The following is a 24,938-nucleotide window of genomic DNA, read 5'->3' as shown; positions in this document are numbered from 1 at the left end:
ATTCGGAGCAGTTATCAATGGCTTGCTATCAAACTGGGAGAGCGTATCTCCTGGGGTCCCCCAGGGGTCAGTTCTGGACCTGGTACTATTCAATATTTTCATGAATGACTTAGTGGAGAGGATGCCTATAAAATTGGCGGATGCCACCGAGCTGGGAGGAGTTATAGGCTCTTTGGAGGACAGGATTAGAATTAAAAACAACCTTGACAAATGAGAGAATTGGTCTGAAATCAACAAGCTGCAATTCAATAAAGACACGTGCAAAGTACTACATTTAGGAAGGAAAAATCAAATGCCCAGCTCCAAACGGGGGAATAACTGGCCAGGCGCTCGTCCCGCTGAAAAGGATCTGGGGGTTCGAGCGGATCACAAGTTGAAGATGCCGCTGCAAGAGACTAATACCATTCTGAGCTGTATTAACAGGAGCGTCATACGGAAGACACAGGAGGTAACTGTCCTGCCCCAGCTGGAGAACTGTGTCCAGTTCTGGGTGCCGCACATTAAGAACGACGTGGACAAATTGGAGAGAGTCCAGAGAAGAGCAACAAAAATGATCAAAGGTTGAAAAAAGCTGACCTGTGAGGAAAGGTTAAAACAACGGGGCGGGTTTAGTCTGGAGAAAAACCGACTGAGAGGGGACCCGAGAACAGTCCGCAAAGACGCTGAGGGCTGTTCTAACGAGGACAGTGACAAATTGTTCTCCACATCCACAGAAAGGAGGACAAGAAGCAACGGGCTTCACCTGCAGCAAGGGTGGTTTAGGATATTAGGAAAAACTCTCCAGGTAGTTAAACTCCCACAGGGGCTTCCAAGGGAGGTTGTGGAATCTCGGCATTGGAGGTTTTTAAGAGCAGGTTGGACAAACAGCTGTCAGGGCTGGGCTAGTGTTATCTGGCCCTGACCTCGCAGTCCCTTCCAGCCCAGCCTTTGTTTCTGGGGCGAGGGTGGGTCTCTGAGATCAGTGTGTGGATTTGTGTTCTCAGTGATTGTTTTGTTTGGTTGGTTGGTTATTTCTCCCCATAGTAGTCGGATCAGAGGGTCTCGCTGCCTCCCCAGAGCGCACCATGTACAGAGGAAGGGGGAAGTGCAGCTCCGGCAGAGAACAGCAGCTGGCGCAGTGGTTTAACGCACGTCTTGTTAGCCCCACGACTTCTGCACGGCCAGATCTCTGAGCAGGTCTGTCTGCGCACTTCGATTGTGAGCTCCTTGGGGGCCGGAGCGGCTTTTTGTTCTGTTCGTGCAGCACCGCACACAACGGGCCCAGGACTGGAGCTCCTAGTGCAACCATTACACACCTAATAAATCCGAACAGAGGAGGGGAGCACTGGGACCTTATTTGAGAGCAAGATTCTGGCTTTTGGGAAGACGGACCCCTACTGAACAGGGGGCTGCGGGTCGGGAGTGAGGGGCACTGGCGGAGCTGGGGGTGGGAGCCCAGGGCTGGGCTAGCAGGGGCTGCGGGTTGGGAGTGAGGGGCACCGGCAGGGCTGGGGGAGCCCAGGGCTGGGCTAGCAGGGGCTGTGGGTCAGGAGTGAGGGGCACCGGCAGAGCAGGGGGGAGCCCAGGGCTGGGCTAGCAGGGGCTGCGGGTTGGGAGTGAGGGGCACCGGCAGAGCAGGGGGGAGACCAGGGCTGGGCTAGCAGGGGCTGCGGGTCGGGAGTGAGGGGCACCGGCAGAGCAGGGGGGAGACCAGGGCTGGGCTAGCAGGGGCTGCGGGTCGGGAGTGAGGGGCACCGGCAGAGCTGGGGGAGGGGAGCCCAGGGCTGGCCTAGCAGGGGGCTGCGGGTCGGGAGTGAGGGGCACCGGCAGAGCTGGGGGTGGGGAGCCCAGGGCTGGGCTAGCAGGGGCTGTGGGTCGGGAGTGAGGGGCACCGGCAGAGCTGGGGGGAGCCCAGGACTGGGCTGGCAGGGGGCTGTGGGTCGGGATTGAGGAGCACCGGCAGAGCTGCGGGTGGGGGACCCAGACAGACCAACCCGGCTGCGTTTGGGCACTGTTTAGGGAGCAGCTGTTTTCGCTAGGAGTCCCCTCCCGGCACCGGCGCAGAGAGAGGGGACGCACGCCACTGAGGATTCTCCGGTTTATTACAGGGGAGACACGCCTGGCCGCCAATACACACAGTCAGGGCTGGGTTTGTGTGAACGCAGCTGGATGCACCGGGGCTGCTGAGGGATGGGATCTTCCCCTGAAGCAGGGGTGGCCAACCTGTGGCTCCGGCGCCACATGCAGCTCTTCAGAGGTTAATATGCGGCTCCTTGTATAGGCGCCGACTCCGGGGGTGGAGCTACAGACACCAACTTTCCAATGTGCCGCAGGGTGCTCACTGCTCGACCCCTGGCCCTGCCCCAGCCCCACTCCTCCCCCTGAGCCTGCCGTGCCCTTGTTCATCCCCCCCGAGCCTCCTACACCCCACACAACAGCTCATTGCGGTGGGTGGGAGGTGCAGGGATGGAGGGCTCGGTGCTGCTGGCGGGTGGGAGACACTGGGGGCGGAGGGGGGAGCTGACGGGGGGCTGCTGACATGTTACGGTGGCTCTTTGGCAATGCACATTGGTAAATTCTGGCTTCTTCTCAGCCTCAGGCTGGCCACCCCTGCCCTGGAGGATTGCGAAGGGGCAGAGGCAAATGGGTCGGGGGGTGGGGGTAGCACTGTTCCCCCTCCCCCGGCTCAGCCAGACAAACCATGGCTGAGAGGAAAGCTACAGACCCAAAGTCCCTGCCCAAACTAATGCTCCTTCCTGGGTTTTCCCCCTTCACCTAGGAACAGCCACGTGGCAGCATCGGCACCAGGATCCGTTTGCCTGCCCATCCCTGGGGCCTGCTGATTGGTTCTAGACAGTGGGGGGAAGTGAGCACAGCTTTGGAGGGGATGCTGTAGGAGAAGAGGGAGCTGGTTCCCGTGCTGCGTATTAATACAGCACTTGTGGAAATGGAAGTGTAACGGCCTCGTTTGCCAGCACAGGAGGGGAACGGGATCTAGGTTTCCAGCTGGGTTCGGGTGCCGCCGCTGAGACGCAGGACCGTCCGGCTGAGAGCTGTTGTGCCCAACTGTCCTCCCCTCCCCTCCCCGAGACAGAAGGGAGCAACAGTGACGCTTCCCTCCCTCCAGCAAAGCCTCATGTCATTCAAATCCAAATCTGCCAAACGGGGCGCTAGGTGAGGACGGGCGCAGGGACCGGCAGGGCACTTGGCACAGGAGTGGCAGATGGCCACAAAGCTCCTAAGGACCGGCTGAGATGGAGAAGGGAAACAAGTCCAGGATTGCCGGATCCCCAGGGGCTGCGGGGGGCTTCTCTGCTCCAGGGTTGAGCCACAGAATCTTGGCCTGAGGACCCTGCTTTCGCTGAGCAGAAGAGCTGGAGTTGGTTCCTAGCAGGGGCTGAGAGGGGACTGCTCCTTCCCAAGGGGAAAGCAAGCGCTAGACTGCCTGGAGAGCGCCCCCTCTGGACTAAGCGGGGTGAGGGGACTGACCAAATCCCTTTCTCTGCCTCACGTTGAAGCATCGTCGAAGGATCTCCCTACAGAAGGACACGTCCAGACATCCCAGGCCCTGGGGTTAACCGTTAACTGTCCCGAAGGTTCTTGGGCACATCCACCCCAGAATGAGTTAGCAGCTCCCCATCCCAGAGAGCAAACGCGGGCACCACGGGCCCCTGGAACTCCGTGGCCAGGGTATGGATTAACACCTGTTTGCCCACGTCCACCAGGCTGAGTTTCCTGCCCTCGTAGTCCAGCAGCAGCCCCACGCGCTCGGGGTTGCCAACGTTGCGGATGGGGGTGGTTTCATTGGCCAGCATGACGTACCACCTGTGGTGGGAGTACGCAAACACCCAGGAGCGGTCGTCGTGCCCAATGCACCCATCCCTGGAAATGTCCACATCAGCCACGCCGATACGGAACTGCTGCGAGCGCTTGACTGTCACTTCCCAGTAGTGCTGGCCGCTGGACACGGCAGCGTCCCCCAACACCACCGCCCACTCCCGAAATCGCTCGGGGTTCTGGGGGACCTTGGTTGGGTCAATCCCCAGCATGCGGTAAATGACGCCGGTGTCTTTTTTGGAGAGATCCAGGCTGCTGTGAGCCGTTCGCTCGTCTAGCTTGAAACTGATGTCTGCAGGAGAGGGAAAAGACAGGAAGTTTTACTGAGGGCTCACAAAAAGAATCCACTAGGACAGCAAATTCTTCCACTCCAAGATGACTAGAACCAAGAAAGTTCACATTAGTGGGCTGGGGTGGGGAGCTAGATTGTTGGTTTAAAGGACACACAAAATAAAAATGATACTTCAGGGTCCTTTCCTGTTTTGCTAACACCTGACATTTTTAGGGTTACAGTCGCACCTGAGATCAGGGCCTTTCTGCTAGGCACCGCACAGGCGTAGTTAAGAGACAGACCCTGCTCTGTGTCTTACACGCAGGTCACTTTTGAAAATCTCTCTTCTGCCCCATCAGTAGAATGAAGTTAATAGCAGTTCCCTCTCTCACAAGGGGCGTTGCAAGGATACAGGCATTAACGATCGCAGCATTGCCAACTCTTGCCATTTTACCGTGAGTCAAGAAACCCCCCAAATGTTGCAAAATGTCTCGGCGCCTGGAGAGCTTCCCCGCAAAAAACGTAGGAGTACGTTTGTACCCTTCATAGGATCAGGGAAAAACCGTGAATCCTAACGCAGGAGACAGATCTAAAGAACCCAACGCCCATTTCTCTCGATTTGAAGCCAGTCTCTGGTGCGGGGACCCCTGCGAGCACCCAGCCAGGTTCCCTGCTCCCCGCCGGGCGCTCGTGCCACGCAAATCACACTCCCGGATGGTTCTTAAACAAAGCTGAACCGTGGGGCTGAGCTCAACGGCCCTGTAAAAGCAGCCGCCCCTGCAGCTGCTCTCATCTTTTCCATGGTGGGAGCCAAGTCTCAGGGAGGAGAGCGAGCTGGCCAGGAAACGGGTGGCGGAGAAATGGGAGAAAGGTCAGGCTGCGATCTCAGGGCTGGGGGGGGCCGTGCATCGGGGGCTGGGAAAGCCCTTGACAAGGTTGCACCACCCTTCGGGGGGGGGGCACCACACACTGCCCCAGCGGGGAGAATGGGAGTGAGGGTCCCAGTCCCAGGACAGGGGGATGAAGAGTGCAGGGAGCAGGACCCGGGCCCAGGCCAGCTGGGGGGGGGGGGGGGGGCACCACACCCTGCCCCAGCGGGGAGAATGGGAGTGAGGGTCCCAGTCCCAGGACAGGGGGATGAAGAGTGCAGGGAGCAGGACCCGGGCCCAGGCCAGGCGGGGGGGGGGAACAGGGCAGGTCAGTGTTGAGGAAGTGATGTCATGCCAGCCGCAGACCCCCCCCCCGAGACAACCCTGGGGGGGGGGCGGGGCCAGGCAAACACCAGCCCCCCCCCGAGCCCGCCCAGCAACCCCCAGCCCGGTCAGGGGGCAGAGCCGGGCAGGACCAGCCCCCCACCCCCACCCCGGCTCCGAGGGGGGGGCAGTACCACCCCCCCACGCCGGCCCTTCATGGGGGCGGTCCCCCCCGGCGGCTGTTGGGGGCGGGGCTCCCAGGGGGCGGGGCTCCGGCCGGTGCCTACCCCTCCGGTGGGGGCCGCTCGCTCGGGGCCGCCCAGCCCCGCGCAGGCCCCAGCCCGGCCGCCGCAGAGCGCGCAGCATGGGCGCCGCCATCTTGGAGTCGCGTGGGACAAGTCCCCACCCTCCCCGGCCTTCCCGCCTCACGTGACTCGGGCGGAAGCGCCGCCATCTTGGATGGGCCTGGCTTCCGCTGGAGCCAGGGAGGCGGGGCCTAGGCGTGACCTTTGACCCCCCCCACCTGACAAAGGGGCGGGGCAAGTCCCTGGTCCAGAGCCCAGCTTGGGGGACTGACTAGGGGGCCTTGCCCTGGGTCCCGGACGCCTGGGTTCTATCCCTGGCGAGGGCAGGGGAGTGGGGTCTAGTGCCTGGGGGCCCGGACTCCTGGGTTCTCTCCCTAGCTCTGGGAGGGGTGTGGGGTTGAGTGGTCAGGGGGTGCTGGGGGCCCGGACGCCTGGGTTCTCTCCCTAGCTCTGGGAGGGGTGTGGGGTTGAGTGGTCAGGGGGCGCTGGGGGCCCGGACACCTGGGTTCTCTCCCTAGCTCTGGGAGGGGTGTGGGGTTGAGTGGTCAGGGGGCGCTGGGGGCCCGGACACCTGGGTTCTCTCCCTAGCTCTGGGAGGGGTGTGGGGTTGAGTGGTCAGGGGGTGCTGGGGGCCCGGACGCCTGGGTTCTCTCCCTAGCTCTGGGAGGGGTGTGGGGTTGAGTGGTCAGGGGGCGCTGGGGGCCCGGACTCCTGGGTTCTAGTCCCAGTGCTCCCCCTGTTCTGACTCTGTGCCCAGCTGCGGGGCAGGGGGAGCCAGGCACAGATATTTGCCCAGATCCATGTGGTCTGAAGGCCCCAGAGAAGTGCAAAGTGCTATTACTATTCGGTGCCTGTTATAATCCATAGTAACGTCCCCATGGTCCTCGACAGCCACCGCAACTGACTGTGCCACAAAGAACAACTTTATTATTATGGGTCTGACAGCAGCACCCCCAGTGCGCCAGGCGCTGCACAAACACAGCAGGCGGGATGGTTCCTGCCCCAACAAGGATCTCACTAAGGTCACCTGGCCCCCCTCACCACAGGATCTGAGCCCCGCGTAGTCTTTAACATATGTATTTTCACAACACCCCGAGAGGTGAGGCGGGAGTATTCTCACCAGTGTACAGGTGGGGAAACTGAGGCACGGAAAGGCTGAATGACCTACCCAAGGTCGCACAGAGGGAGTCTGTGGCAGAACCTGCGTTTCCCAAGTCCCAGGCTGGGTCCCTAACCACTGGCCCCTCCTTCCTCTCAGTCCAGAGACTATTCGGTCTAATCTAAGTGTATCAGGAATTTATACAGCCCTCGTCACCATCCTATCTGAGGAGGGACAGCTAAGAACCTGAGTAGAACAGAATCCCATTGTGCTGGGCGGTGTACACACCTATGCTGAGAAACAGCCCCTCGCCCCTGGCCTTAAACTGTATGACAAAGGCTGGGAGGGGAAACTGAGGCACGGGCGGGGACTGACTTACGCAGTCACACAGCAGGTCTGTGGTGACGTTGAAGCTGCGGACAGCAATTCCTTCTCGGCTCTGGATATCACCTCAACAGTTCAGTTGGAACCTGCCTGGGGGCGGCCTTAGCTGCATGTGCCACCGGTGGCTTCTTTTCACCCAGGGACTCAGGAAGAACGGGGCTGGGAGCCAGAGCCACTTACACTGTTCCCCACCACCCTGCTGTGGAACATTGGTACCGAGTAACGTTCCACCCACATCCCCTGTGACACGAGCAAAGCCGCTGGAGATTTTTGGAGCTCTGTATTTCGGGCCTGATTCTCCATCAGCCCAGATCCTGTGCAGTCATTTAGACCAGTGCAAAGTGGGCATGAAATGTACAACACAGGCCAGACCTTTCACCTTGTTCCCCCTGCGTTCAGCCCAATAACCTGGGTTTGGCTAAAGCACCTTCCAGAAAGGCAGCCAGCCTTGATCTGAGGACCCTGGTAATGTATTCCGATGCTTTATCACCCTCCTTGTTAAAAAACAAATACAAATGAGCCTGCTGCATTCTAATGTGCACTTGTCTGGTTTCAGCTACCAGCTGTTGGTTCTTGGTCTCCCGGTCTCCACTAGATGTCTGGCGTTATCTCCCCGGCAAGGTACTTATACACTCTGTGATCAGCTCCCCCTCCAGCTTCTCTCTGACCAGCCAAACAGAGTTTGCTCCTTAAATCTCTCGCTGTTGTGTCAGGCATTGTTGTAGAGCCGTTCCTCTCCACGGACAAACTCTGATTGGTTAGGGGCAGGGGAGCCCCTTAAATCTTTTGGGTGGCTCTTTTCTGCATCCTCTCCAGTTTTTCACCACCTGTAACTTCCAGAAACGCTAATGATGTTTTCCCACCAGCAGCTGGGAATCTCCAGCATATGTCTCCCAAATCAGAGCCCCCCAGAAGAACCCCACCGTTCGTTCCACAGTGTGCCAGCTCTCCTGATTTTGTCATAAATCTCGTGATAATGATTGTTTTCCTTAAAGGCCCAGCTCCTGGAGTCGAGTGGATCTGGGATGATTTTAGCCTTTGTTCTTAAAGAACAAGTACGTTTCTAGCCCTTGTGGCTGTGGAGAAAGCTTCAAAATGGGAAGCCGGTGCACCCTGAAGGCTCAAAAAGCAGGAGGCGAATCAAAACAACACCAAATCTCTTATTTCTACGTAATCTCATGATTTTTGGTGAGCCTGACGTGTGAGTTTTGAACCTTGGGGTTGGCAGTTCTGCATTACAGAGACCGGTGCTAACGGAGGAACTCGCCCCCTGTTCTCTGTTTTGATGCGGTGGCCTGTTACGGACGCCCGCCAGCACCTCTGCCTGGGTGTCGTTAGTTAGCAGGTTGATCCACATGCATTCGGGAGCCTGTGCTTGAATTACCATTACAGACTTCAAAGAGAAACAGCAGAACTAAAATTCATTTGCAAATTCAACACCATTAATCTGGGCTTGAATAGGGACTGGGAGTGGCTGGCTCACTACAGAAGCAGCTTTTCCTCTCCTGGAATTGACACCTCCTCATCTATTATTGGGAGTGGACTACATCCACCCTGATTGAATTGGCCCTGTCAACACTGGTTCTCCACTTGTGAAGTAACTCCCTGCTCTCCATGTGTCAGTATATAATGCCTGCATCTGTAACTTTCACTCTATGCATCCGAAGAAGTGAGGTTTTTACTCACGAAAGCTTATGCCCAAATAAATCTGTTAGTCTTTAAGGTGCCACCAGACTCCTTGTTGTTCTTGAATTACCAGTATCTCTAAAGCAGGGAAGGGTGTATTTCACTAGAGCGCCTCTCCCCCCCAAAACCCACCTCTGTCTCCCTCTGTCCTTCCTACACAGGTTTTTGTGGATGGTGATTTTAATGGTCCAGTCGTGGGAATCATTCCACCAGGTTTCACGAATGCCACGTTTCTTTGCGTGAGTGAGAATCAGCGCGGGGACACATGACTGCACAAGAAGGCGCACGGCCACAGAGGATCGGGCCTGGAGCGCCAGGCTACGGAATAATCGGGTTCAGTGTTTTCACAGGCCCCACGTATTTCAGTTACGAGAGGATGGAAATGCCACAAGGAGCCCAGATCTAGGTCGGCCAAGCTCTGTTCTGAGGGAGGTTTCTCCCTTGGCCCTTCCACACCTGGCCCCATTTATTCCCCTCCCTCTGCTCCTGGGGAGAGCGCTTCCCGTCCAGTCGCTGTCCCCCTGCGCTCTGCCTGGCTCAGGGCAGGAGGTGAGGCTGGACGGGCGTTTCATGCCCCAAACAGAGCAAGCCCCTGGAACTGAGAGGTGCCCCTGACTGGCTGGGGGCGGGAGGGAGAGGAATGGTCTGGCTGGAACAGCACAAAGCTTACAAGGTGGGGTAGGGTGACCAGATGTCCCATTTTGATAGGGACAGTCCCATTTTTGGGGACTTTTTCTTATATAGGCGCCTGTTACCCCCCACCCCCGTCCCGTTTTTCCACAGTTGCTATCTGGTCACCCTGGGGTGGGGGGAATATGAGGCTGGTTTGTCCTGCCCCAGACCAGCAGGTCTCAGATCAGTCTCACCTCATCCCATGGCTCCCAGAGGGGGGAGGAGAGCCGGGGAGGCAGGACAACGCAAACACCTTCCCTCCGGGCACAGCCCCAGTTGCTGCCGTGTGTGGGCAGCGGTGCCAGGGATTGGGGCTGAAAGGCGGGAGGGGGAGTTTGTCATCCCCAGTGGGTGTTGGATAAAGGCACGATGGGACAGCAGCAACTGCTCCATGCAAAGGGGAGAGGGGGCTTCTCCCTGGTCCTCACTGGGGGGTGTCTCTGTGGTTCCCTGTGGGGGAGAGGCTCTTTGAACATAGTGCCTAGCTCTGGGGGGGCACAAGAGGAGCTGTGTGCACAGGGACGGGTGGAGGGTGGAGATGCCAACGACAGGGGCACCCACGTGGTGGCTGGGGCGGGCAGGGAGCTGGCACGGGGAGAGTAACGTCGGTGCCCACCCATGGGCGGGCGCAGCGAGGGCTGCAGCAGCGGTGGGCAGAACTGGGCTCTCGCTGGGCCGGCGTTTGATGCTGATGGGGGCTGACAGGGCCGCCCGCCCAGCGTGGGTGTGTTGGGGGGGGGGGGGGGCTGGAGTCCCAGCTGGGTGGCAGCGGGGGGGGATGAGGGGGGCTTTGTTTCACCTATTGAGGCCGCTGATTGTTCTGGTGCTTTGCAGCAAGTCAGCACGCGCCAGGCAGAGAATGGCAGGAAGAATAGGGCCAGCGCGGCACCGGCCGGGGTCAGCCCGGGGCCGCCGCGCCCCCAGCTTTTGCTGAGCCGGGTGCTTCAGCTCTAAAGGCCCGCTGACTCCAGCTGGAGCTCTTGGGGGATGGCGGGGGGCAACACTGGGGGGCAGCGCGGAGGGGAATTCTCCAGGGACGGCTCCAGTGGCTTTAGGGCCCTGGCCTCCGGTCGAAGGGGGTTGGAAGCCCAGGCAGCCCAGCGCTGTCCCCCTCCTGCACTGTGGCCGGACTCCTGGGTTCTTTCGCAGCTGCACCAATAGGAATTGCTTCCCCTGCGCCTCACTTTCCCTGGCTCTACAATGGGGCGATTGATACAGACACATGCTCATCCGCAGACCCGTGCGCCCGGTGCCCCCGCGGACGCTCCCCCGTGTGTCCCGGTGTCCGGCGGGGGCCTTTCCTGGGGCACTGGTGCTACTGGCGTCTCCAGAGGCCCCCGCTGGGATCGGTGCCCCCGTGCTGGGGCTGGGGAGTGGTCCATGGGTGTGACAGCGGCGTGAGAGGAGACTCGCACCCCCAATCACAGCCCCCAGCCCCATAGCCCCACCCCCGCTCCTTGCACCCACAACCTCCCCCTGCCTGCGCACACTCACTGGCACAGACGTTCACACTCACCTGTGCACACGCTCCCAGGTCCTTTCATCTCCGGTAGGAGGGAGAATCCCAGCCCTGAACAATGGTCGTCCTGACAACCCCCTTCAGAAAGGCCTTGGGCTCCTGTTTGAGATTCAAAGGGGCAGGTTGCCATGGCACCCGCTGGTTTCCAGGTGCCTGAGTCACCAAACTCCCCCCACCCTCCACCCCCGCCCACCTCCCCGCTTTCAGGTTGGGAGTCAGACACCCCCACACACAGGGGCCCTGCCCATCCCAGACCCCAAACCTCTCCCCCCAGCTCTGCCCATCCCAGACCCCAACCTCCCCCTGGCCCTGCCCATCCCAGACCCCAAACCTCTCCCCCCAGCTCTGCCCATCCCAGACCCCAACCTCCCCCTGGCCCTGCCCATCCCAGACCCCAAACCTCTCCCCCCAGCTCTGCCCATCCCAGACTCCAACCTCCCCCCCCGCACCCGGGCCCTGCCCATCGCAGACCCCAACCCTCCTCCCCCGACCCTGCCCATCCCAGACCCCAACCTCCCCCCCCCCCACCCGGGCCCTGCCCATCGCAGACCCCAACCCTCCTCCCCCGGCCCTGCCCATCCCAGACCCCAATCTCCCCCTGGCCCTGCCCATCCCAGACCCCAAACCTCTCCCCCAGCCCTGCCCATCCCAGACCCCAATCTCCCCCTGACCCTGCCCATCGCAGACCCCAACCCCCCCGCCCTGTCTTGCCTATTCCAGACCCAAGGGGGCTGCTCCTCCTCAGCCCCCCCCCACTGGTCCTAGTTCCGCTGCCCAAGGTCCCGCTGGCTCTGGCCTGGCACCAGCTGACCCCCAGGGCCCAGTGACGCTCCCAGGGCAGCCGGGGTTTTCCATGGGCAGCCTCCCTGTCTGGCCCTGGGCTCAGGAGCTGTGAGCACAGGTTGGTCCTGACAGCCCCCCCCGGGTCCCCAATAAAGAAACTGGCAATTTCTGCTCAGGAGAAGCCGAGTTCTGGAATAGCGGGGGGGGGGGGGGGGGCTGCGGGTCAGGAGTGAGAAGCATCAGCAGAGCAGGGGGTGACGGGGGGCCCGGGACTGGAATGGGGGGGGCTGCGGGTCGGGAGTGAGGAGCATCAGCAGAGCTGGAGGTGACGGGGGGCCCGGGGCAGGAGTTACAGAGAATGTGGGGTGTTGGCAGTGCTGGGGGGAGCGGAGGAGCCCAGGGCTGGGGCGGTAGGGGGCTGTGGGTCAGGAGAACAGCATGTGGGTGGGGATTGGTTGCTGTAGGTTTGGTTGAGGAGACTGGGGAGTTCCCAGGAGCAGGTGTCCCTGGAAGCACATTGCTGCCCCCTCTGCCCAGCGGGCACCCTCGGGCTCTGCCCCGATGCCCCTCCGGCCCCTTGCCCAGAGCCCAAGGCTGCTGTACCTTTAAGAGGAGCCCGGCCCGGAGGGGAGGGGAGGGAGGGGGGTCTGAGGATCCCTGGAGGGAGAGCAGCGCAGCACCCTGTGTCTCCCAGAGCAGAGCCCGCAGGAGCCAGGCGGGCAGCATGGCCATCGGCGAGGTAAGGGCTGCCCACCTCGCCCGCACCCCAGCACCCAGTGGGCAGCTGAGCCCTGGCTATGGGGCACCTGGGACGTCTGGGAGAACTTCTCTGTACTCCCTGCCCATCCGTCCGTCCATGTCCACCAGCCCGTGTCCATCCGTCCATCCATATCCACCCACCCGCCCGTCCATCCATATCCACCCACCCCCCCGTCCATCCGTCCGTCCATATCCACCCATCCATCCATATCCACCCACCCTCCTGTCCGTCCATATCCACCCATCCGTCCGCCCATCCGTCCATATCCACCCACCTGCCCGTGTCCGTCCGTCCATATCCACCCACCTGCCCGTGTCCATCCATCCATATCCACCCATCCGCCCGTCCGTCCATGTCCACCCGCCCGTGTCCATCTGTCCATATCCACCCATCTGCCCGTCCATCCATGTCCACCCACCCACCCGTCCGTCCATCCATCCATCCATATCCACCCATCCACCCATCCGTCCATATCCACCCGCCCGTGTCCATCTGTCCATCCATGTCCACCCCGCCCACCCATGTCCATCCATCCATATCTACCCACCCGCCCGTGCCCCTCTGTCCATCCGTCCATATCCACCCATCCACCTGTCCATCCGCCCGTCTGTCCATATCCACCCACCCGCCCGTGTCCATGCATCTGTCCATATCCATCCACCCACCTGTGTCCATCCGTCCATATCCACCCACCCGCCCGTGCCCATCCATCTGTCCATATCCACCCACCCGCCCATGTCCCCCTGTCCATCCATCCATATCCACCCATCCACCTGTCCATCCGCCCGTCCGTCCATATCCACCCACCCGCCCGTGTCCATCCATCTGTCCATATCCATCCACCCACCTGTGTCCATCCGTCCGTCCGTCCATATCCACCCACCCACATCCGTCCATCTGTCCATATCCACCCACCCGTGTCTGTCGGTCCATCCATATGCACCCACCCGCCCATGTCCCTCTGTCCGTCCATATTCACCTACCTGCCCTGTGACCTCCCCTCCCCACAGTGTCCCCTCTGCAGCCATGGTTCCAGACCCCCCGCCCGTTGCTATGAGACCAGACACCCCCAAATCTGTTGCCATGGTTCCCCCCCACTTGGTTGCTGACTGTCGCCCCCCCCCCCCCCCCCCCGCAGGAGCTGCGGAGCCGGCGGTTCTGGCGCTCCCTGCTGGCGGAGGTGGTTGGCACCCTGATCTTCGTCTGGCTGGTGCTGGGGGCCTCGTGCCCCGACGGCCCCGGGCGCGTCACAGCCCCACCCGCCCTGCAGCCGGCTCTGACGGCCGGGATGGCGGCCGTGGGGCTGGCTCACTGCTTCGGCGAGGTCAGCGGGGCCCAGGCCAACCCGGCGCTCACCCTGGCCTTCCTCTGCACCCGCAAGCTGGACGCCCTGCGCGGAGCCGCCTATGTCCTGGCCCAGTGCCTGGGCGCCATCCTGGCCTCGGCCGCCGTCTACCTGGCGCTGCCCGTGGCAGCCGCCAGCCACCTCGTCACCAGGGTGAGTGTCTGAGCTGGGTCGCTGGGGACCCCGCCCCAGCTGCCCCTCGGGCCCTGGGCTCCCCGGCGTCTGCCTGGGGCCCGTGGGCGTTGGGAGGGGCTGGGTAACCGGGCCCTGGGGTGGCCCGACAGACGTGTGTGCCCTGGCTACCGATACAGGGTGCACCTGCCTTCTGGGGGGACAGCACTGCCGCCCCGGCCCCCCATTGGCAGTGCCACACTGAAACCCCCATTGGCAGTGCCACCCTGACCCCCTTCACCCCATTGGCAGTGCCACCCTGAACCCCCAGTGCCCCATTGGCAGTGCCATCCTGACCCCCCCTTCACCCCATTGGCAGTGCCACCCTGAACCCCCAGTGCCCCATTGGCAGTGCCACCCTGACCCCCCCTTCACCCCATTGGCAGTGCCACCCTGAACCCCAGTGCCTCATTGGCAGTGCCACCCTGACCCCCCCTTCACCCCATTGGCAGTGCCACCCTGAACCCCAGTGCCTCATTGGCAGTGCCACCCTGACCCCCCAGCCCCACTGGCAGTGCCACCCTGAGCCCCCTTCACCCCTTTGGCAGTGCCATCCTGAACCCCCAGTGCCCCATTGGCAGTGCTGCCCTGAAACCCCAGCACCCATTGGCAGTGCCACCCCTCTCCCCAGTGGAAGTGTCGCCCCCCGGCCCTGTGGACAGGGCCACCCGTCAGACTCCCACCTTCCCATGCCCAAGGAGCAGGGATCCCGCCTTGACTGGGCCCCGGATTTGATCCCCCTTCACTGTCCCCCCAGCCCAGAGGGAACCCCCCCCAGACCTCTCGCTGCTGGGTCACCAAGACACCAACACAGCCCCTGATGCCCCCAGGGGTGAGCGCCCAGGGGCCCCGGGTTCTCCCTGCCGCCCACGTGGCCTGAGGGCCGGGCCAGGACCAGGTGTGAGCTTGTCTTGTCCCTGGGCGCAGGTGAGCAGCGAGGGCAACGCTGGGCAGGCACTCGCCATGGAGACCTTCTCCACCTTCCAGCTCGTCTTCACCATCTTCGCTGTGGAGGACCAGCGGCGCCGGGGGGCGGGCGAACCGGGCGGCCTGGCCATTGGCTTCTCCGTGACGGCCGGAGCGCTGGCCGCGGTAAGAGGCGCCCCCACCCCGCCCCAAGGGAGGGCAAGGCTGGGCCGGCGGATGGGGAACAGCCCCCCAGAGCCTGGCCCGGGGGGAGGGGCTGGCCCCCCGGGATCCCGCTGGCGCAGCCTTGCCCTCCCTCTATGGCTCCATGGGGCCGACTCCCCCCATCCCCGTGCAATGTCCGCTCACCCCCCTGCCCTCCCATCTCTGCAGGGGACGTTCTCTGGGGGCAGCATGAACCCAGCCAGATCGCTGGGCCCGGCCGTCCTGACGGGCATCTGGGACCATCACTGGGTGAGCCAGGCTGGGGTGCGCAGGGGGGGCACAGGGGGGCGGGGGGGCTGACCCAGCCAGCAAAGACCATGTTGGGTCCATGACCTGGAGCTGAGCATCCGGCAGTGGGCATGTGAGGAGGGTGACCCGTGCCCCCCCCCGAGGTGTACGGGATCTCGCTGGGCCCTGTCTGACCCCTGTCCCCACCCCCAGGTGTACGGGGTCTCGCTGGGCCCTGTCTGACCCCTGTGTCCCCCCCCCCAGGTGTACGGGGTCTCGCTGGGCCCTGTCTGACCCCTGTCCCCCCCCCCAGGTGTACGGGGTCTCGCTGGGCCCTGTCTGACCCCTGTCCCCGCCCCCCCAGGTGTACGGGATCTCGCTGGGCCCTGTCTGACTCCTGTGCCCCCCCCCGCAGGTGTACGGGATCTCGCTGGGCCCTGTCTGACCCCTGTCCCCCCCCCCAGGTGTACGGGATCTCGGTGGGCCCTGTCTGACCCCTGTCCCCCCCCAGGTGTACGGGATCTCGCTGAGCCCTGTCTGACCCCTGTCCCCGCCCCCCCAGGTGTACGGGATCTCGGTGGGCCCTGTCTGACCCCTGTCCCCCCCCCCAGGTGTACGGGGTCTCGCTGGGCCCTGTCTGACCCCTGTCCCCCCCCAGGTGTACGGGATCTCGGTGGGCCCTGTCTGACCCCTGTCCCCCCCCCAGGTGTACGGGATCTCGCTGGGCCCTGTCTGACCCCTGTGTCCCCCCCCCCAGGTGTACTGGATCTCGCTGGGCCCTGTCTGACTCCTGTTCCCCCCCCCCAGGTGTATGGGATCTCGCTGGGCCCTGTCTGACGCCCCCCCAGGTGTACAGGATCTCGCTGGGCCCTGTCTGACCCCTGTCCCCCCCCCAGGTGTACAGGATCTCGCTGGGCCCTGTCTGACCCCTGTCCCCCCCCCAGGTGTACGGGATCTCGCTGGGCCCTGTCTGACCCCTGTCCCTCCACCCAGGTGTACGGGGTCTCGCTGGGCCCTGTCTGACCCCTGACCCCCCCCCCACAGGTGTACTGGATCGGCCCCTCGCTGGGCGCGGTGCTGGCCGGCCTCTCCTACGAGTTTCTCTTCGCCTCCAGCGCTTCGCGGGAGAAGCTGGTCGCCTGCCTGACCTGCCGGGACATCGACATTGTGGAGACGGCCAGCGTGTCCCGCTCCTCCCTCTCCACCGCCCCCCAGGACGCCGCCCGGGCCAAGCCGCCCCCCAAGGGGGAGCAGCGCTGAGCCAGTGCGGCCTCCCCTGCCCTGTCCTGCCCCCCAAGGACCTGCCAGCCTCCATGAGCCACCCCCTACTGTCGTGATCCAGCCCACCCTCACCCCCCTGCTAGCCCCACTGAGCGACCCCCACCCCCAGTGCTGCTCCAGATCTGGTGCCAGCTGCACCCAGCATCCACCGGTGGGGGCAGGGGATGGGCAAGACCAGGGCCACTTCGGATCAGAACCTGCCACAGCTCAGTCCTGGGGCTCAGGGACACAGGGCCACCACTTTTGGACAGACAGCGTAGCCTGTGCATAGAACGGGGGACTGGGTGCTAGGACTCCTGGGTTCTATCTCTGGTTTAGGGAGGAGAGTGGGGTCTAGTGGTTAGAGCAGGGTGGGGCTGGGAGCCAGGACTCCTGGGTTCTATCCGCAGCAATGCCACTCACTGAGTGCGTGACTGCCCGCTTTCCGTGCCTCAGTTTCCCCCTCTCAAAATGGCAGTGCCGCTCCCCTGACTCCTGCGGGGGTGCGAGGCACACTCCGGCAGTGCTGGCACCGTGCCAGGGTTCGTTGTGGGTGAGGATAGCTCTGGCACGGTCCATGCCCACCGCCCTGGTGCTGGCTGGGAGCCCGCCGGCCCCTGTGACTGTTGATAATTATTGGCAGGCTCCTGGTTTGCTCCCAGGCGGGCAGCAGCGGGTGGCGTAGCCCGGCCTGGTTCACTGCACCCTGCGGGCCCTCCACGTCCCTGCGCCATTGCTGTTCCCACAGCCCCGTGGGGCGTTGGGGCTCCCCAGACAGGGGGCCCCAAAGCAGCTGGGGCCAGCCTGATCACTGAGCGCCACACGGACCCCACAGCCACCGAGAACAAGGGCAAAACGGCCTCTGGCTTCGTGCCCCCCCCCTTCGCAGGCTGGGTTTGCCCATAGGTCTGGACCCTCCCTTGTCCCACAGACACGCGCTGCCCTGGCTACAGGTTCTCGCACGCGGCCCCCCCAGAACTGCTGATCGCCCCCACAAGCCAGCGGCACCACTTGGGAGCGGGGCTCACCCCGCTCTGGCTGCAGCCGGCTGCTCGTTCTCAGCGTCCCCTGGGCCCCCCTGGAGCGACGTGATCCGTGGGGCAGAGGGCTGGCTGGCTGGCAGGCCGGGTTAGTTTAATGGGGGGCTGGCAGGGAAAACAAGCGGGCTCAAGATACCCCACGTCTCAGCAACCCCTGGGGCAGGAAGGGGGCCGGGAATGCAGGAGGGCAGAGGGGCTGAGGCAGGGGCTGGAACGGGCACGTCGCTCAGGGGAATCCGGCTGGCACCTGCTGAACGAGCGCCATGGCAGGGTCCGAGGGACGACAGCCGTGGGCGTGGCCTGTCGGTGGGTTTAACCCCCTTTTCCCCCACATGCTGCCCCGATTAAAGCCGGCGTTGGGAGACGAGCTGCCTGGTCTGTGCGTCAGGGCCCGGAGAGCCGCGGGGGCCGGGCCCAGCTGGAAGCAGGATGGATCTGCCTGGGGCCGTAGCCCCAGGGCCTGGTCTGGGAGTGGAGAATTGGGGGGTTCTGCCGGGGGGGGTAAAGGCCTGAGGGCAGACGCTGGGGGGGGAGCAGAGGGGTAACTAGCCCTGCCACCATGACAACCATCGCCGGGGAGTCTTGGATGCCAGTTGGCACCGGAGCAGGGGCCAAAGGGTTAGAGCAGGGGGGGCTGGGCGCCAGGACTCCTGGGTTCTGTCCCTGGCTCTGGGAGGGGAGTGGGGCTAGTGGGTTAGGGTGACCAGATGTCCTGATTTTATAGGGACAGTCCCGATATTTGGGGTTTTGTCTATATCAGTGCCTATTACCCCGCACCCCCGTCCTGATTTTTCACACTTGCTGTCTGGTCACCCTATGGTGGGGCTGGGAGCCAGGACTCATGGGTTCTATCCCTGGCTCTGGGAGGGGAGTGGGGCTAGTGGTTAGAGCGGGGGGCTGGGAGCCAGGACTCCTGGGTTCTGGTCCTGGCTCTGCCACAGACTCGCTGTGTGTGACATTGGGCAAGTCACTTCGCTAGTCTGTGTGCCTCAGTTTCCCCACCTGTAAATCAGGGAGAACAGTCTCCGGAGGTGTGTGTTGTGGGTGCATAAAGCTTTTGAGGGGTGTACAGCACCAGACACAAATAGCCCCCCCAGACTCCCCCCTCCTGAATTCGAAAGTCAGACCCCGAACTAGAGCAGAGCGGCTGCGAGTGAGGGCATGTGGGTTCCCATCCCCCCAGCCCGGGTCCGACAGCCGAGGCCCGGCCGGGCGCTCGGTGGGTGCTGAGCGAAGCAAACCCATTATCCTGGCTGCTTGCAGGCCTGGCAGATTCTCGCCCGCCCGCCCAATGGCGCGGCCGCAGCTAATCCCCGGCGGCTTCGGGGAATTAGCTCCCGTTAAGCCAGCGCTGAGTAAACCTTCCTGGCAAACAACTGGGCCCATTGAATGGGCTGCAAAGTGCTGGAGAGACAAAATCCCCCCCAGAGAGGGGGAGGGGCACAGCACGGGCCTGATCCTGCAGCCCCCAGGGGACTGATCCGGGGGGTGCTTCAGATGGGAATGGGGTTTGACCTCCGCGCCTCCAGCTCGGGGTGGGGATCCGGGCAGTGGCGCGGGTTGGGCTCAGGTCTAACCCTGGCCCCTCCGCTCAGGGTAACCCCAATCACCCGGGTCCTTGCCAGAACCCCATCCTGGCAGGACCGAGGGCGCTGGGCGCCGCAGGGGTGCGGAGAGCCCACCCAGCTCACGCCAGCACAGGGGTCGCCAGGGCAGGCCAGGGCAGGGGTGGCCCTAGGGGTTTTGTCGCCCAGGGCCGAGAGAAAAAAATCTTCCCAATTTGGTCCCTGCCAGATGCTGATGTGGTGCCCCTGGACTGGCACCGCTGGCAAGCGCCACCAAGACATGGTGCGGGGCCGCAGGGCGTAAGGAGGGCAGGACATGCGAGGGGCGGGCAGCACGGCATGGGGGGGAGGAATGGGGGTGTAGATGGGGAGGACGGGAGTAGCAAAGGGGCTGCGGGTCGGGAGTGAGGGGCGTCAGCAGAGCTGGGGGGAGCCCGGCTGTGCCTGGGGACTGGGGGCACTGGCTGAACTGCATGGGGAAGCCTGACCCCACCCCCTGCCCCGTGCCACGGACCCGGCAGCTGCTCTCCTGTCCCCGCAGCGTTTCTCCTGGGCGGCCGCGAGGAGCCAGCGTGGCAGGAGATGGGGCCTGGCCCCAGGACTAGGTTGTTCTGGTGTCCTGAGGGGCTCGGATGCCCCGGGATGGGGCCAGCAGCACACCCCCCACACACGGTCTGGTGGTTCCCCAGAAATACCATGAGGGATCCATGCTGCCCCCAGTTCTGCTCCAGAGAACCCAACCCCCCTCGGCCCATTACGGGCCCATAACGCCCCCTTTGCCCGGCATCTCCCCCCCGGCCACTTCGCTGAGTCCCCAAGGGCTGGACGCCAGGGAAGAGGAGAACTGATTTCCCCCCACAGGATAGGAGAGGTGACTTGGGGGGCAGCTCCGTCCCCCCCCCCGAGACAGTCCTGCTCCGTGTCCTGAGCTCTGCCCGTTCTTTGGGTGGCAGGGAGCGGCTGAACTCTGGGTCGGCGGGACAGGAGGGCTCTTCCCGGGGTGGGGGGCAGAAAGACGTCGCCACAGGGGCTCGACCCCCCCTGCCTCCCCCCGCCCCCGAGTCCCTTCCGCAGCCTGTCCCTCCCTCTTGGCATCAGCCGGGGGGAGAGGGGGGCCTTTATACAGCCAAGCACAGCCCATCCCTGCTGCAGGCAATGAAGGGGTTAAGAGTCCCAGTCCCGAATCCCACCTCCTGGGCTGGACCAAGGGCCCCATATAAACCCCCCAGCCTGGGCGTCCCCCAGAGAAAGGAACCAGAGCCGGTGGGGGCAGTGAGTTTGCAGGCGCCCGGCCCAGCCCGCGCCCCCCCCCCATGCCCCCCGCCATGTGGGAGGTGCGCTCCCCCTCCTTCTGGAGGGCCGTCTTCGCCGAGTTCTTCGCCACCATGATCTACGTCTTCTTTGGGCTGGGGGCCTCGCTGCGCTGGGGAGTTGGGCCCCTCAACGTGCTGCAGGTGGCCCTGGCCTTTGGGCTGGCCGCAGCCACCCTGGTGCAGGTGCTGGGCCACGTCAGCGGGGCCCACGTCAACCCGGCCGTCACCTTCGCCTTCCTGGTGGGCGCCCAGCTCTCCCTGCTCCGCGCCGTCTTCTACATGGTGGCCCAAGTGCTGGGCGGGGTGGCCGGGGCGGCCGTGCTCTACGGGCTCACGCCGGCCGCCATCCGCGGCAACCTGGCACTCAACACGGTAACCTGGAGGGGAATGGGGGGGCTCCTTGTTGCTGGGGGGGCCGGGATGCCTCTTGGGGTAGCGGTTCAGGGGCCTGGGATGAGGGGGTGCAACGCTCCCCATGGGGGGCAGGGTTGGGCTGGGGTAGGACCAGGAGACGGGCTGGGAAAGGACCCCACAGTGGGGGCGAGGGGGACCCCAGATCCTGGGGGAGCAAGGGTCCTGTCCTCATAACACCCCCATGAATAGATGGTTGGTTTATGGGGCTCAGACCCAGCCCCCCGCCCCGTCTCCAGCGACACGGGGACCAGAGCGGTGAGTTGCTCCCCATGCTGGGCACAGCCGTCGTTCCCATCCCCGCCCGGACCTGGGGCTGCCTGCGCCCCGCGCCATGGGCCCCGCGCGGGAGGAACAAGCACCCGGGCCCCTCCGTGCCATGTCGCCCCCCCACAGCCCCACGGCAACCAGTGGTGGAGTCTGTGAAAGGGCCTGTCTTGGGGGGAGTCAGCAGCATCAGGACTCCTGGGTCCCCTCCCTGGCTCGGGGAGGGCAGTGGGATGTAATGGCTAGAGTGGAGGGGGTGGGGGGCCTAGTCGTCAGGACTCCTGGGTCCCCTCCCTGGCTCGGGGAGGGCAGTGGGATGTAATGGCTAGAGTGGAGGGGGTGGGGGGCCTAGGCGTCAGGACTCCTGGGTCCCCTCCCTGGCTCGGGGAGGGGAGCCTAGTGGTGAGGGTGGAGGAGTGGTTCTCAAGGCAGGGAGTGATTTGGGGGTGCCAGGGCAGGGTGAGGTGAGGGTCCGCGTTACAGAGCAGGGAGGATCCCTGGGGGCGGGGGAAGCTGCCTCCCAAGGCTGGCTTTGTGCCCCTGGGTTTATCTTCCCGGCCAGGCGAGACCCAACGCTCCCGTGCCGGGGCATCCGGACAGCCTGAGGGCTGTGCAGGGAGCTGAGTGCATGGAGCTTGGGGGACCCGAACCCAGCAGTGGGGCCTCTTCCCCCTTCAGGGCCCGCCGCAGCCACGCACGGGGGAACTGACAGGCGGGAAGACAGCGGAGTAACGCTGCCCCGATAGCTGGGCTGCCATCCCGCCCGTGGGGATCCTGAGCCCGGCGTCAGAGGGCCTAGAATCCCTCCTTCCTCTGGAACAGCCGGGAGCCGCGCTGGCGCCGTGCCGGGGATAGAATCACGCCGCTGTCCCTGTGCGCCTCAGTTTCCCCAGGGAGCCAAACCCTTCCTCTTCTGCTCCCAGCGCCGGCAGCTGGAGCACGGACCTGCCTGCAGGTTTCAGCAGCTCCCCCAATAGATCTAGGAAAACAACAGCTCCCCGCTGAGCAGACGCTGTTCCCACCCGGTGAGACCGCAAAGCGGCTCCGTCCACCGGCCAGGGTGCGCTGCGTCTGGCATCAGACAGAGTGCTTATTTAGTGCGAGCGAGCTGTGGGGCTGCCCGGGAGAGTCCTGTCCTCCGCTGACTTCATGTACAATTGTGCGGGTGGGCGTGAGAGGGAGAGAGACATGCTCATGCTGCCCTTTTCTGGAGCTTCGCAGTGTGTCCTAGCCCCTGTGCAGCTGACCGGTAGTGGAGATTCCCCTTAGCACTGCTGCGTCTCTGGGGAGCCCTGCGTGGCCCGTGGCGTTCAGCGGGGTGGTGCTGGAGAAGTGGATTTGTCACTTCCCGCCCCCCGCTTTGATGCCCCTTTAAAGGCTGGGCCAGCGTGGGCCTCTGGGAGTTGTTGCAGGCTGTGGAGGGTCATAACAGCAACTGATGCCCTCAGCTGGGGGGGGCCCCCGGGGCGTGGGTCTGATATTCCCAGCCCAAGTGTCACGCACCCTCTGCAGCCAGCGTCTCCAGCCCCGGGAGGGCGAGTCCGCTCAGCAGTGTCCCCTGCAGACTGGGGATTGCTGGGGGGCTGGAATCGCAGCGGGGGGAGGAAGCTGCTAACACCCCCTCTCCTGACAGGGGATGCAGGAAACCTGGCCGGGTGGGGGCTAAGGGAGCTGTTGCAGGGAGGGGCACGGTACTGGGCAGGGACCTACGGGAGGGAGAGCTGGAAGCAGGGGTGACACTGGGGACGTTGCCCCCCGAGTGCGGGGACGGGTGCTGCCGATCCCATCTGGATCCCTCTCTCTGTGTGTCCCCCCCCCTCACTGCAGATCCACCCCGGCGTGACCCTGGTCCAGGCCACCACCGTGGAGATCTTCCTGACGCTGCAGTTCGTCCTCTGCTTCTTCGCCACGTACGACGAGCGGCACAACGGGCGCGTGGGCTCGGTGGCGTTGGCCATCGGCTTCTCCCTCGCCCTGGGACACCTCTTCGGGGTAACGCCTCGCGGGATCTCCCCGCCCTGAGACCTGGGGCCCTGCTCCCTGGCCAGCCAGGTCCAGCCTGGGGTCATCCCACGCAATGGTGGCAGAGCGGAGACCCCCACCCACCCCCAGCCCTGAAGGGCTCCAGGCATTATGTAAATGAGGCAATGCCCTAATTTGCATATGGACCACCATGCCTGGCCACCTTTGCATAAAACCTCCCCCATCACCCACCGCCTCCCTATGGCTGGGGGGTCAAGGCAAAGGCTATGCTGGGTCTCCCGGGCAGCGGGGTCTCTGGGGTGCCAGACTCACCATCGAGACCCCAGAGGGGGGGGCTAGAAATGGCTGTGACCTAACAAACCCTGCAGCTGGGGACCCCCAACCCCCTGCTCCACCCCCCTGCCCCCACCCTTGGGCCAGCCAGCATGGCGGGGCCGGGATCCCCGGGGGAACCTCACCTTCCTGCTGCCTCTCTTGCAGATATACTACACGGGAGCCGGCATGAACCCTGCGCGGTCCTTCGCCCCCGCCGTCATCACCCGCAACTTCTCCAACCACTGGGTAAGGAGGGGGCGGCAGGGAGGGGGCGCGGCTCCCCGCAGCCACGTTGGTTTGGGTCCACACCTGCCATCGGAGGTCCCTGCTGTCCTGGCCTGCTTCCCGAGATGCCCCACCCTGAGGGGTCAACCGTCCTTCATGCCCTGGTCTGCACTCTCATGCAGCCATTAAACAGCTGCCAGGTTCCACCCCAGAGGTGGCTGCATTTCAATGCTGGGTGGAACGACCCCTGTATAAACAGCTGCCATGTTCCACCCCAGAGGTGGCTGCATTTCAATGCTGGGTGGAACGACCCCTGTATAAACAGCTGCCATGTTCCACCCCAGAGGTGGCTGCATTTCAATGCTGGGTGGAACGACCCCTGTATAAACAGCTGCCATGTTCCACCCCAGAGGTGGCTGCATATCAGTGCTGGGTGGAACGACCCCTGTATAAACAGCTGCCATATCCCTCCCCAGAGGGAACTGCATTAGTGTGCTGTGCTGCCCCCTGCTGGGTGGACTGAGAACAGCTCACCCCTGTGTCTTGGGTCTCATCACACCAGCTCAAGTGGCGTTTCAGAGCGGCGGGCCCTCCCCCCACTCCCACTCCCATGAATTTCAGGGATGAAACAAGACAGGGAGATCCAGGGGGTGGCTGCTCTGGGGGGGAAGGGGGCAGAGAGAAATCCAGGGCGACAGGGAGGCTCCCGCAGCAGCGGGGTCGGGGGGGTGTATGAAGGGACAGGAGATCGAAGCAGGGGGTGGTGGGACGGGTTGTTCAGGGATGGACGAACCCCCCCCCCCCCATGGCTCTGCCTAACCCCCGCGCCCCTTGTGCCTCTTTCCCCAGGTGTACTGGGTTGGGCCCATCCTAGGGGCCACGCTGGCCGGCCTCCTCTACGACTTTGTCCTCTGCCCCCGCATGCGGGGCCTGGCCGAGCGGCTCGCCATCCTGAAAGGCGAGCAGGTGGCAGAAGGCCAGGCCCCCCCGGAGCCCCCCGGGGAGCCCATGGAGCTGAAAACGCAGGCGCTATAAAGAGGAGCCCGGGCAGCGCCCCCAGACACGCCGCGCCCCCGGGGCGGGGACAGAACCAGCGGCAAAGCCTGGCCCAGTATCCGGACTGTAGTTCTGACTGGCCGGTAGGAATCACGGCGGAGGGGAGATGGAAGGGACCGAATATGCTGAGCTCGATTACG

General features: G+C 63.7%; 3 protein-coding genes across 4 annotated transcripts; 2 read left to right on the top strand and 1 right to left on the bottom strand.

The window, feature by feature from the left end:
- Positions 1 to 2,063: 2,063 nt before the first annotated feature.
- On the bottom strand, positions 2,064 to 11,072 carry SPRYD4 (SPRY domain containing 4). Of its 2 annotated transcripts, none has more exons than XM_024111750.3 (2): positions 10,943 to 11,072; positions 2,064 to 4,108 (listed from the first exon to the last, which is right to left on the bottom strand). In XM_024111750.3, the coding sequence occupies exons 1-2, from the start codon at positions 10,968 to 10,970 to the stop codon at positions 3,561 to 3,563; spliced, it is 576 nt and encodes a 191-aa protein (XP_023967518.1). In that variant the 5' UTR covers positions 10,971 to 11,072; the 3' UTR covers positions 2,064 to 3,560. The 2 variants fall into 2 exon arrangements, with proteins under 2 accessions (XP_023967518.1, XP_042700068.1); XM_042844134.2 differs by lacking the exon at positions 10,943 to 11,072 and adding an exon at positions 5,568 to 5,726.
- On the top strand, positions 4,813 to 20,381 carry LOC103306703 (aquaporin-4). Its single transcript, XM_065575910.1, has 7 exons — positions 4,813 to 4,958; positions 7,625 to 7,689; positions 8,916 to 8,993; positions 13,627 to 13,986; positions 14,932 to 15,096; positions 15,304 to 15,384; positions 16,408 to 20,381. The coding sequence occupies exons 4-7, from the start codon at positions 13,777 to 13,779 to the stop codon at positions 16,621 to 16,623; spliced, it is 672 nt and encodes a 223-aa protein (XP_065431982.1). The 5' UTR covers positions 4,813 to 4,958; positions 7,625 to 7,689; positions 8,916 to 8,993; positions 13,627 to 13,776; the 3' UTR covers positions 16,624 to 20,381.
- Positions 20,382 to 20,434: 53 nt separating this feature from the next.
- On the top strand, positions 20,435 to 24,938 carry MIP (major intrinsic protein of lens fiber). Its single transcript, XM_005311097.4, has 4 exons — positions 20,435 to 20,913; positions 23,047 to 23,211; positions 23,683 to 23,763; positions 24,592 to 24,938. Exons 1-4 carry the CDS (start codon positions 20,542 to 20,544, stop codon positions 24,775 to 24,777), a joined length of 804 nt encoding a protein of 267 aa, XP_005311154.2. The 5' UTR covers positions 20,435 to 20,541; the 3' UTR covers positions 24,778 to 24,938.

Source organism: Chrysemys picta, chromosome 22 (assembly GCF_011386835.1).
Source record: "Chrysemys picta bellii isolate R12L10 chromosome 22, ASM1138683v2, whole genome shotgun sequence".
In the NCBI taxonomy this organism is placed as follows: domain Eukaryota; kingdom Metazoa; phylum Chordata; order Testudines; family Emydidae; genus Chrysemys; species Chrysemys picta.
Note: the sequence above shows the minus strand (reverse complement) of the source record. Positions and strands in the feature narration are given on the sequence as shown.